Source organism: Mustela erminea, chromosome 17 (genome assembly GCF_009829155.1).
Source record: "Mustela erminea isolate mMusErm1 chromosome 17, mMusErm1.Pri, whole genome shotgun sequence".
NCBI classification, from domain to species: Eukaryota; Metazoa; Chordata; class Mammalia; order Carnivora; family Mustelidae; genus Mustela; species Mustela erminea.
Window position 1 is genome coordinate 39,400,345 of NC_045630.1, and position 12,561 is coordinate 39,412,905.

Below are 12,561 nucleotides of genomic sequence, written 5' to 3' on the forward strand. Positions count from 1 at the left end.
CTTTAATTAAAGTGTGCAAACACCTGAAACTAATATAATGTTAATGTCATACCTCAAAAAAAAAAAAAAGGTATGTGAAGGGTATGATGGAAAACGAATAGAAAATACTAAGATATGGATGGCGCCTGGATGGCTCAGTCAGTGAAGCGTCTATCTCGTGATCTTAGCTCAGGTTTTGATCTCAGGATTGTGAGTTCAAGCCTCAGCCCATTTGTGTGTGTGTGTGTGTGTGTGTGTGTGTGTGTGTGTAGAGTTGTTATGAAAGGCTCTGAGAATGAGTAGGTGACAGGCAAGGGCGGGGGGGATTTCGAGGCAGTCTTTATAAGCAGAGACGCAACATACTTAAAGATTCAGGGCATAACACAGTTTGGTGAATGAACACAGAACTGAATGCTTTGTTATCATTAGATTGTAGAGTGGGCCTGGAGGGAGGAGGGATTTGGGGCTAAATGTGAGGCTGGAAAGGTAAGCAAGAGCCAGATGTTAGAACCCCATAATATACCATGCCAATGGTTAGACTTTCTAGAGGGCAGTGGGGAGCCATTGAAGTGCCTAACGTTGAACTGTGGTCAGCTTGGTGTTTACCGGCAGTGCGAGGGAGATTGGAAGAAACTAGAGGTAAAGCTGTCAGTTGGAAGATTATCCCTTGAGTGTAAGCAGTGGAGCCTAAGGCAAGAAGAAATATAGTCAAGGAGCAGTAAGACTTGGTAGATGATCATTGCGCCGGGGGAAGAAATATGAGGAGGTGTCTTGTATGAATTTCAGATTTCTGGCTTGAGAAATTGGAGGCACTGCCAAGATAGAACTGGTTTGGGGAGGAAAAAAAATAAGATCTCAGTTCCAGACATGTTTAATATGAGGTATTTGTAGGTAGATATGCTCAGAAGCCGGGCGGAGATATGTGAATGGAGCCCATGAAGAGGTCTGGCCTCTATGTGTGTGTGTGTGTGTGTTCCTCAGCGTGTTGTGTTGGTGATTATTAAAGCCAGGGGAGTAAATAAAGTGTGTAGGATAAGAAGGTAGAGGGAGAAAATAAAAGAGATGAGGAAAGAAATGAACCTCGGAACACACTGACAGTAGAGGGGTTGCCAGAGGAAGATAAACCTACAAAGGAAGGAAAAGTCAGAGAAGTGAGAGGAGAACCAGTGTGGTGTGTTGGACCCAGAGGAGGAGCAACACCCAACAAGGCTGTGATCAGAAGCATCGGCTCTGCAGAAAGGTCGAGTACCAGTACAAAGAGGTCAACAGGAAAGAGTTCTTCAGATTTAGCAAATGGGAAATACTGCTAACCTTTGCCAAAGCGATTTCAGTGAAATGTTCTTGGGGGGTGGAGGAGATGAAAAAGTGATTATAGTTGGCTTAAGTAAGTAGATTAAGGAAGTTGATGTAGGGGTTTTTCCCCCTACCCCAAAGAAATTTGGCTATAGAGCAAATACATTAGATGGGGCACTAGTTAGGAAGTGAAACTTGACTATACTTACAGACTGTGATGAAACAGTCAACAAATGAGGAGAGGCTGGAAATACGGAAAAGTAATAACAGACTGAATATTCACTCATTAGACATTCACAGCCAACTGTATTTCAGGTGCTGCTGTATGATGGTGTATAATGTATAGTCTCTTGAAAGAGAGTCCAGTGATAGAATTGAGAGTAGTAAGAAAAAATATATTCTTCTGATGCTAGAACAGAAATGATATGGACCAGATATTGACAAGGTAGGTTGAGATACCGAGGAAAATTTAAGCCTAACAGTGTTGATTTTTCTCTGTGAAGTAGGAAGCAAGAGCTGGGGGAGAAAGAATTGAGGCCAGTGCCTACGGATTAGAGAAGGTTGAGATTAGCCATAGTGGGAAATGGAGTTTATCGTGCAAAACATTTGGATTAAAGAACAGCTTTTAAGGTCCAACTGCAGTTGGAACCGTGAATCTGGTGACTCCGGATTATATGGAGTCTGTGATCTTCTCCAGCAGTCCTTCACATCCTGGTAGAAAAGCAAAGAAAACAATTGTCAGGGTTGATACTGTGAAAAGATAAAGGATTATTAATGGTGCTGCCAAAGAAGTTGTTCAAGGATTGTACTATGAGGTCTAGCCTGGAAATGGATGACGTAAGTCGATGATTGAGGAAGAGGAAAGGTATTGGAAAGGGTCTCGAATCAAAGCACAACCATATTGGGGGACAGGTGGGAGCCCTGGAAGGACAGGGGCTTGTGTCCACATTTATTATGCGACCCAGGACATTGTAAAGCTTAGGTTGTGCCCTAGGGAGGCAGAGACTAAAATGGAGTAAAAGTGAAGATTAAGGCCAGGTCGTCAAGAATTTTGTTTTAGATAGAGGATTCAAATGGGCATCAGAGTGACCAAAGATGTGGTTGTTGTACTTGGGATGAAGAATATGGTAGGCTAGATATCCTCAGTGAATGAGATGAAACAACCCGGAGCTAGGCAGATGGAAGGAAAAAGAGGAAAGTAATGATTGTCTCTTCCGGGCGGCCGTCTACGGTCTTTTTGCCTCAGACTGTCTCACAAATACCTCTTGAGATACCTATCACTTTGTAGTTATGAGAGAATTAGTTAATATGGTTTCCTCAGTCTCACGTTTGTCAGTCTTTCTTCCCCCACTAGATTGTAAGTGGCACAAAGGCAGGTGTCATGTGTATTTCATTTATTGCTTTATCCTTACTACTTAATAAAGGATCTGGTGCATAATAAATGCTCAATAAGATTTTACTGAATGAATGAATACATGGAGAAGGGAGAGGTAGAAAGCAAAGAAGGGTCAGATTGTCAGGAAGGAAAATGAGTCAATCTCTCACTTCTTTCCTAGACAACAGGCCTGCCTTTCTGGGCTGGTTTTTCACCCTGGTGTACCCTCAGTGTCCTCAGATGCCAACATAGTGCTCTATTCTAGATGAGTGAGGATCGCTACTCAAGCATATTTTAATTTTATAGGATCTTGTTTTCATATTTTATCAACTTGTTTATTAGGTAACAATTTAGGGAAAAGATTGATCAGATTATTTGATTCATAAATATCCTGAGGTATGCCTACTTTATGTCGTATATGATTTTGTACTACGTGACTTGTTAGAAACGTCTTTGGACAAGATAAATCTTGATGACACAATGAACTACACTTTAGATGGAGATCAAACCACGTGAGAAAGAGGAAGAGAGGAAGAACAAATGCAGTCTTGCTCTGGCTCTGTCTACCGTAGTGTTTCTGAGTCTCCTGTCAGTCCTTAGGAAGGCTGTCCCGAAGGAGGGGGTTCAACATGGTGGTTCAGCCGCTGTCCTCACTCGCTCTCCGTTTACTGTGTTGTTGACTTCTCTTCCTCTTGATTACATCTGGTTCTCATCTTCTGCTTTGGAGATCCAGAGTCTTTGTCTTCTTCGAGTACATTTATATCCATCTATCTTTAATCCTGGGGACTTTCTCCTCTGGGCAGGAGAACTTGAGGACCCTTTACTACAGTAGGTGGGAAGCGTCACCCCATTCTGACCTATCAGGCTGGGAAGAGAAGCTTCTGGACTGGTTTGAAGGATGTGGTAGTTTTATTCAGTCAAATATTGCCATTACATCTGCATGTATTCTGGTTAAATGGAATGAATTTTTGTACCACAGTTATCTTTTTCTGTCATCTTTCCTGCTGCTTTTGTCATTTTTATCTCTAAACAAAATATCTAACAACTAGGCGACCTGTTAGAACACATTATCTTTTAAATACAAGTATCATTACAAATGTTTTTCCTGCTGCTTTCTGTATTGTGTATAATTGGATGTATTTGTTTTTATTTTAATGGGTAAAATGCCAGCCTCTTTCTGATTTAAATTTCTCTCAGATCGCCATGATAAAATGCCTTGTGGATTTGCTGTACCCCTTGAGGATTTTCAATGCTATTGTCTGCTGCATTACAAGGAATATAAATTGAAATTCTCAGACCCTCTCAGTGGATGTAATATTATCATTAATATTTACTACATGCTAATAACTGGCCAGAAAGAATTAGTGCACATTTTCAAAATATCTAAGTTATTCCTCAAGACATACTTCAAAAGCCAAAGAATCTGGCTCTTCCTCTTCATTTGGCTTATCATCTGTGAGAGGTCACACACATGGTGCTACGAAGGCACATAGTGTCGCAAACTGATGCCGTTGGAATTGAGAATGAAATCCCATGTACTTCTACTCCCTGGCTCTAGGACCAATCCCCATGTATTGAGATGTGCTTATTTTCTGTAATGGAAATACGTCAGTAAACTTCAGCTCTCTCTGTAAAGTGAAGATTCTAGTACTGCTTCATGCAGTTGAGGGTTGGGATTGGGGTACAAATAAATTCATAATTTACCTCGCTTATACTTGATTATTCTTAGTTTAGAAGAGTACTTTTTCTTTAATATGAGTCTAATAAAAACATTTTATATTTATATAAAATGATTTATGATAAGTGCATATGATAGCCATCTACCCTATGCCTCATATAAATTTAGATCTGTAGATACATGCTATATAATTATGAAAATTTAAACTTAATATCAAGGCTAATGTAATACATTCTAGATCAAATAAATGTATATATATCTACAGTTAATTTGGAGCCTTAGAGATAAAAACCTGTTGTCCTTTATGACTGTTGTCTTCTGATAAGCTTTTTTTTTTTTAAAGATTTTATTTATTTATTTGACAGAGAGAGAGATCACAAGTAGGCAAGAGGCAGGCAGAGAGAGAGAGGGAAGCAGGCTCCCTAGTGAGCAGAGAGCCCGATGCGGGGCTCGATCCCAGGACCCTGAGACCATGACCTGAGCTGAAGGCAGAGGCTTAACCCACTGTGCCACCTAGGATAAACTTCTTTGAAAAATAGTAACATCATTGTAAAGCCTCTGAGTGTAGACAGTACTTTTTCTTGACCTTAACACTTACCAATGATTATTCATACCTCTTAGACTTCAACTAATTGTAAAGTCATTGACAACAGTCAGATATATTCTTTTTTTTTTTTAAGGTTTTTTCGTTCTCATTCCATTATAGTTAATGTACAGTGTTACATTAGTTTCAGGTGTACAGTACAGTGATTCAGCAATTCCCTGTGTTACTCAGTGCTCAGCAGAAGTGAGCTTTAATCTCCTTCACTGATTTTGCCCACCCCCCCACCGACCTCCCCATCAGTATTCTCTGTAGTTTAACAGTTTGTTTCTTGGTTTGTCTTTTTTTTTTTTCCTTTGCTCATTTGTTTTGATTCCCAAATTCCACATATGACTATTTAGTCAGAAATTATACTTTCCTTGTAAATCTATATCTAGCCAGAATATTTTCAATAATTAACTGAAATGGTTATTTATTTATTTACTTAAAGATTTTATTCATTTTCCCGAGAGACAGCACAAGTAGGGTGAGCGGCAGGCAGAGGGAGAGGGAGAAGCAGGCCCCGACTTGGGGCTCGATCCCAGGACACCGGGATCATGACCTGAGCCAAAGGCTGATGCTCAACCAACTGAGCCTCCCTGGGCGCCCCTGAAATGGTATTTTAAAGTGTCTTGTATTTTCTTCCTCTGTAGCTACGACAGTTAGTGAATATGTGCATCAGTCCAGATCCAGAGAAGCGACCAGACATCACCTACGTTTATGATGTAGCCAAGAGGATGCACGCATGCACCGCTAGCAGCTAAATACGTGGAAGATCATGGAGAATACAACCAAACTAATTTAAAGTATTTTGTGCAAATCATACCTCCCCTTTTTCGTCTGGGTGTTAAGATGAATCTTTCAGAGCTAATGTGCTTTGAATCCTTAACCAGTTTTCACATAAGCTTCATTTTGTACCAGCTTAAGTCACCTTCTTGCAAACAAACCCCAAATGACTTTGGATCGTCAGGTTGCATGTTAGGAGAGTAAATGAAACTTAATGGTTTTTAATGGCTAAAGCTTTTAAGAATTATTTAGTTGTTTTGTTTATTGTTTTGTTTTTTTTCCTTTTTGCTGATGAATTGTGTTCAGATAGACTCTCAGTGCCAAATGTTGAAGGCGCAGCTTGGCACTCATCAAGATAGACTTGTAACCTGAGGAAGAGTATCTGAACACATGACTTGTTTGCTTTTTTGTCATTTATGGACATTGAAAATTAACACAGTTGTGAACTTTTGTGATTATTTTATTCTTAAAAGTTTGAAGTATGTGTTTTAGTTCTTAGCATTGTAGCTTTCAAATATAATTCTTAAGATAAATGTAGACATAAACTATTTGAGAAACACTTAAAATTCTTAGCTCATACATTCAAAGGGCAACTCTTAAATGTGAAAAAATTGGGGGACAAAATGTGAGTCAGACACTGAAGAGTTCTTTGCTTTATTTTGTTTTGTTTTAATCTCTCTGATAGTCTTTTTGCATTAAAATGGTATAAATGAATCCATTTAAAAAGTGGTTAAGGATTTGTTTGGCTGGTGTGATAGTAATTTTGAAAGTTGCACATTGGCTGAGGCTTTTTTTGTGTTTTTATTATTGTTTGTACATTTGAAAAATCTTTGAATAATCTTGCAGTACTATATTTCAACTTCTTTATAAATTTAAATTCTCTCTTCATAATTGTACACTATAGTGTAAGCATATGTTTTTATGCATAGATTTTATTGAAGTTCTGATTGGTCCCCTTCAGAAATTCTTTTGTATTCTTCAAGTTAACTTTTTTATTTATATTGTATGTGCATCTTATCCATTATGTTTCAGATTTTCTGAGAACATAATACCCTTTAAAAAATATTTGGTATACCAATACTTTTCCTGGATTAAAAACATTTTTTAACTTTTATAAAATTTGGGCCACCCTGTATGCGTGTATTTTGTCAGAGAGGAAGAAAGAATGTGTGTTGCATTGTACCTGTGAATGTTGACACAGTTTCAGTTCATTTGACAAGGTTGTAATTTTAGAATATGTTTAAAGCAGTGAAAACTGGCCATTACCACAGCCAGAATTTTTATGAGATTAACACTTCTGTTGAGAAGCTTTTAAGCCAAGTATTGTATTCATGCATGAAGATGACAGAGATGGTAACGCTTCATTTAGTTTAAGGACATGGGCAGAGTTTAGTAAATGCTGTTGTGGAGATGGGTTTTCCCTGAGTGCCTTCCTGTTAGTGGTGACCCGTTTGTCACAGAATCGTGAAAGCCAAAAGGCCAAGTGGCAGTCACCATTCAAGGACACCCGGCCACCCTGGAACCCTGGGATGGATAATCCTCCCAACATGGAAACCTCGTGTTTAGAGAGTACCTACCTTTAGCTGATGTAACCTCTGGTTTTGTCTTCTCATATAAGTATTTTTCTTACAGTCGTTTGAATACTTTCAAGACATTTGTAAACTTCAAAAATGGTTTATAAAGGGCAAAAGCATAAACTCCCCTCACTCCCCAAATGTAATCAGTTGTGGTATCTGAAGGGTAATTTTGTCTTGGGATAGACCGAGAATGCCCGGGTGGTCCTTTAAATGAGGACCAGATACATCGTTTTTACCAGATTCCAGTTACCTACAGCTTTTACACTGAGCATCGTAGATTTTCTCCAGAAGGATGAGTAAGTAGGTTATTTCTGTTGACCATTAGTGTCATGTTCATTTTATTATAATATAATTGAGAGGAAATTGTTCTGAGGTTGGAACAGATAATCTCCTTTTTCTTACAATCTTTAGAAAAATAAGTGAACCTCAAATTCATTTGTGTAACCCCTCCCAGTGACTTTTAAGCAAAAATTTAAGCTTTTCTTTGTTAGAAGGAAATAGCTAGGAAGAATTTAATGATTAGGGAAATCCATTATTATTTTCTACAAGTGGAAACTTTTTGTTTTCGATATTGTATCTTTTTCCTATCTAATTGTTCATATTTTTTCCTGAAGAAACAACTGTGTAAACAACAGATTTTAATTTTGAATGAAATTGTTTCAGAGAATTATGAAGATGATTAGAAGCTTTAATTTTTATAATCACCTATGAAATATTCTCTTTATATTTCTGTTTATAAGTAAATTTTGTACTAAGTAAAACATATGAATTGAGTTGGGAAACAGTAAAATGAAAGGTACATCTGATTCTAAACCTTATTTAGACTTTGTGGTACCGGTTCCCCAGAGGAAGATGTGGGGTAACTGTTTTTGTATGCTGAGGTTTAGGAATGGTGGGTGAAGTGTATCCCTGTATAAATAAAAGTGCTCAACAATGTGCAATGCTTGTAAATTTAGTAAGATGTTACAGCCATTTCGTGAATGCTTTACCATTTTATATAGTACCCTATTACAAAACACCTTTCTTGTATCAATATACTTCAGGTGTTGCTGTTAACATTTACATGATATTTATTTTAACCAAAATGTTATTCATATTAAATGTTTCTTCTTTAAAATGAATGTATTATGTTTATAACCCACAAATGCGTAATTATCCTATGCCTCATATTTCAATAGTACTGTAATATGGACTTTTTTTGTGAAATACTTTTATTTTGTTATGCTTCAAATACACATACTAAAAAGATTCTGTTGTTAGCTTTGGAAATTGTATAATATCCTAATATAAATAAAAACAAAATTAAACAATGGGTACAATAAAATTTTTATGTATCTGTGATTTTTTTTCCCACTAAAGTCTGCCATTGTTTATTTCACTTAACCTACAGAAGAAACAGCTCTTGTTCATTTCCATGACGTTACCATTTTGGGAGAAGCCTAAGAATTGAAACAGTTGAGGGTGATAATGGAGCTCTGACAGACACTAAGAAGTAGTTTAATAAATATACATTAAACTAAGTACATCTCCACATGTTCCTACTCTCTTCAGTACATCATTTTCTGTCTTTTTTTTTTTTTAAGATTTTTATTTATTTATTTGTCAGAGGAAGAGAGATACAAGCAAGGGGAGGGAAAAAGGGAGAGGGAGAAGCGGACAGAGCAGACTCCCTGCTGGATCCCAGGACCCTGGGATCATGACCTGAGCTGAAGGTCACCCAGGCATGCTATTTTCTGTCTTTGAATAAGAAAAGGAACTTTTCCTAGGGTCCTGGGATCCAGTCCCGCATCGAAATTCTTGCTCACACGGAGTCTGCTTTCACAGACCTATACCCCTGAAGCAAATAATACATTATATATTAAATAAATAAATAATAAAATTTTTAAAGTAAGTAAGTAAATAAAAGGAGTTAGAAGGTGAAAAAAAAGTTTTCTCAGATTATAAAGTTATGAGTCTAAAATTCAGGTAAGCTGTTCCATTCCAGTCACCATTAACACGCTGTTAGCAATCTTAGAAATAGTTCGAATGTTCTTTTCACATAAAGAAGTGAAGATTACTTTCTGCATCTAGAAATGCTGAGGCTAAAAGATCTTGATGGGGTAAAATCCTTCAAAAATCCACCAAAAACCCTACCAAACTTTCATGGCTGACATTAAATGTAGTTTTTCAGGCGCCACCCAGACCACATCGTGTACGTCTCCTTTTGGCACTTACCCAACTGTTTGTAGCCAAATGATTCCTTGTGTGATTGTTTACTTTCCGTCTCCCTGCTAGAGCCGCAACTCTTGGTGGACAGGTACTTCCTGTGTTGTTCTGTGTGATACGCAACACCTAGCACAATCCTCTTGATAGTCACTCATCTTATTTTTGTTGAATTAATAAATGAACATTTTGATGCCGTAGGTGGAACTGAGCACTTCAGGGGGATACTATGCAGAGATGCAAAACTCGCAGAAATCGGGAGAGGCAAGGGCAAGTAAGGGGATGAGAGAAGCAAACACATGCTAAACTAGAAGAAAAATTTTAAGTTACAAGTTGCCATCAATGACAAAGAAGTTGGAGATCATAGGATTGACAGCCAGCTCCTGGACTTCCCGAGAAGGCCACGGTCATACAGGTTCAGTAGAAGACTAGAGTGGAAAACAAACCCAGGTAAAAATCGGAATGGTGATGGCAGGTGAAGGAAAATAGAAGGTAACCAGAAGGAGTCATAGCTCACATTTTAAGGTCAAGTGAACCTAAAATGGTTTGAAGATTAGGAGAGCTAGCATGTGGAGGAGAAATTGAAGATACCGGACAGGGAGTACAGAGGTGATAAGAAAGAAAGAGGTCCACAGAAAGGATTTATCCATTGAGCCTGCAAGTGTTTATCATGTATCCTCATAGATCCTGTATTAGTCTTGAGAAAACTATTTCTTTTTTTTCATGGATTAAAGTCAAGTTGGGTAGAAATGCATTTATAGAAATAGAAATATATAAATGCAAATCGTTACGGGTGCTATGGAGGAAAGGAGACACTAAGGAGGGAACATTGAAGTAAAATGACCTAAAGGATGAAAAAGGAGTCAGCCAAAGAACAAACAAGGGAACGAGCCTGCTGGCCTGTGGGAAGTTAGCTGGGCTCTCTGAGAAGCAACAGATGAGAGTGGGTGGGTTGGGACGGAGTAATGCAAGGTAGATTTAGAGATGTGTATTTTCTCTATATTTGCAATAATCAGTAATATAAGGGTAATAAGTAATAGTAATGTATTAGTAATATAAAAATTCATAATAGGGATTATAAAATACTTAGAAATAATTGAGCAAGAAACATGTAGAACCGATATTTAGGAAATTATAAAGTCTTGTTGAAGAACACAAAGCAAATACAGAACAAATAGAAAAAGAGTCTGTGTTCCAGATGGGAAACTTCATATGAAAATCAGGTACTGTATAATATTGGTAAGGTAGTGTCTATGTGAATCACACCTTTTTTTGGAACCCGGTAAAATGATGTCAAAGTTCATATGGAAAAATAAATCTATAAAAATAGCTAAGAACGTTTTTTTTTAAAAGTCATCTGCTCTTGACTTATCAGGTGCTTAAAACTTACCATAAAGGTACTTAAATAAAGCAGTTGTGGTATTGGCAGAGGAACAAGGTCATGGAATGGTGGAACAAAACAAGAAGGTCAAATACACAAAGAAGTATTATGGGAACTTGATATATGAAAGAGGAAAGTTCGGTTAAGCGACCCACTCTGAATTTCGGCTCGGGTCATGATCTCAGGGTCCTGGGATGGAGCCCTGTGTCGGGCTCCGTGCTCAGCGTGCAGTTTGCTTGAGATTCTCTCTCTCTTTCACTAAAATAAATATATCTTTAAAAGCAAACTATAGGGTGTATGTGTTTTATGTGATCATTTGAATATGGAGAAAGCTGAAGGACACAAACTAAACTAACTTCAGTTACCATATGAGTGTGGGTGACAACGATAGGTAAGTTCTTCTACCTCTATATTTTTCTTTTGTTCAGTACAAAAGCATGGACCTTTTTCCTACTTAAAATAACTTTTACTTTTGAGTCTATGCCTCTTTTTTAAACTTTCAATTTGCAAATAATTTCAAACTTACAAAAAAAATATTACAAGGTTAGTACAAAGACCTCCTTTAGAATTCTTCACTGAGATTTCTCAGATGTTAATATCTTGCCACATTTGCTTTATTTTTCTTTTTAAATCCCAATAACTATATAGATTTTTTTCTGAACCAGCGGAAAGTAAGTTGCAAACATGATGCCTATTACCCCCAAATATTTGTCGCTTTCCTTAAAAAGACAGTCTCCTACATAATCACAGTACAATCATAATAATCAGGAAAGCAGTATCATTACTATTATCTAACCTATGAATCACATTCAAACTTCAAACAGTTGCTCTTTATAGCAAAAACCATTTTTTAAAATTTTCTTCCAGGATCCAAGCAGTGGGTGTTGCATTTAGTCGTAGACCTCTCTAGTCACCTTCAGCGGAAAACAGTTCCTCAGTCTGTTCTTTATCTTTCGTGAACTTGACATTAGTTTTTTTTTGTTTGTTTGTGTTTTAGATTTTATTTATTTATTTGACAGAGAGAGATAGAGCAAGAGAGGGAACACAAGCAGGGGGAGTGGGAGAGGGAGAAGCAGACTTCAGCCAAGCAGGAAGCCTGATGCGGGACTCGATCCCAGGACCCAGGACCATGTCCTGAGCCGAAGGTAGACGCTTAACGAGTGAGCCACCCGAGTGTCTGAACTTGACATTTGTTAAAGGTACAAACCAGTTATTTTGTTGAATGACCTTTAATTCAGGTTTGCCTGATGTTTGCTCATGAAATGGATTATTACTGAAACAAAGCCAAGTTTATCTGCATACAACATACCAGGAAGCAATAATGTCAATTTGCCCATTACTCTTGGTGCAAACTTTGATCACTTAAGTTGGTGACCTTAATTATGGAGTTATTGTTTTTTTGCTTTGTGTTTAATAGTATGTAGGAGACAGATACTTTGAGAATATGTAAATACCACATTTTTCAACAAACTTTTGCCCACTAATTTTAGCATCCTCTGATTATTCTTGCCTGTGTTATTACTTTGATGATTGCCAGATGATGATTTTCCCATTCTGTCATTCCTTCTACATTTATTAGTTGACATGCTACCATAGGGAGTAACTTTTATTTTTGCGTTCCATTATCAAATTTTAACTCTTATCTGACAGAAAAGAAACCTGGCTCACACTACCAATGTTTGCTCATTGCCACTCTCCGAAACCAGTTTC

At 37.5% G+C, this 12,561-nt stretch overlaps 1 protein-coding gene across 2 annotated transcripts in view; it reads left to right on the forward strand.

Annotated features, from left to right (window-relative positions):
• The window catches only part of NEK7 (NIMA related kinase 7), a 156,061-nt gene extending 147,469 nt beyond the window's left edge, over positions 1-8,592 (forward strand). For both annotated transcript variants that reach the window (XM_032319395.1, XM_032319396.1), the window contains one exon: positions 5,559-8,592. In XM_032319395.1, coding sequence (XP_032175286.1) covers positions 5,559-5,669 — 111 coding nt within the window. In that variant the 3' untranslated portion in view covers positions 5,670-8,592. The remainder of the gene's footprint in view (positions 1-5,558) is intronic.
• Positions 8,593-12,561: the final 3,969 nt, after the last annotated feature.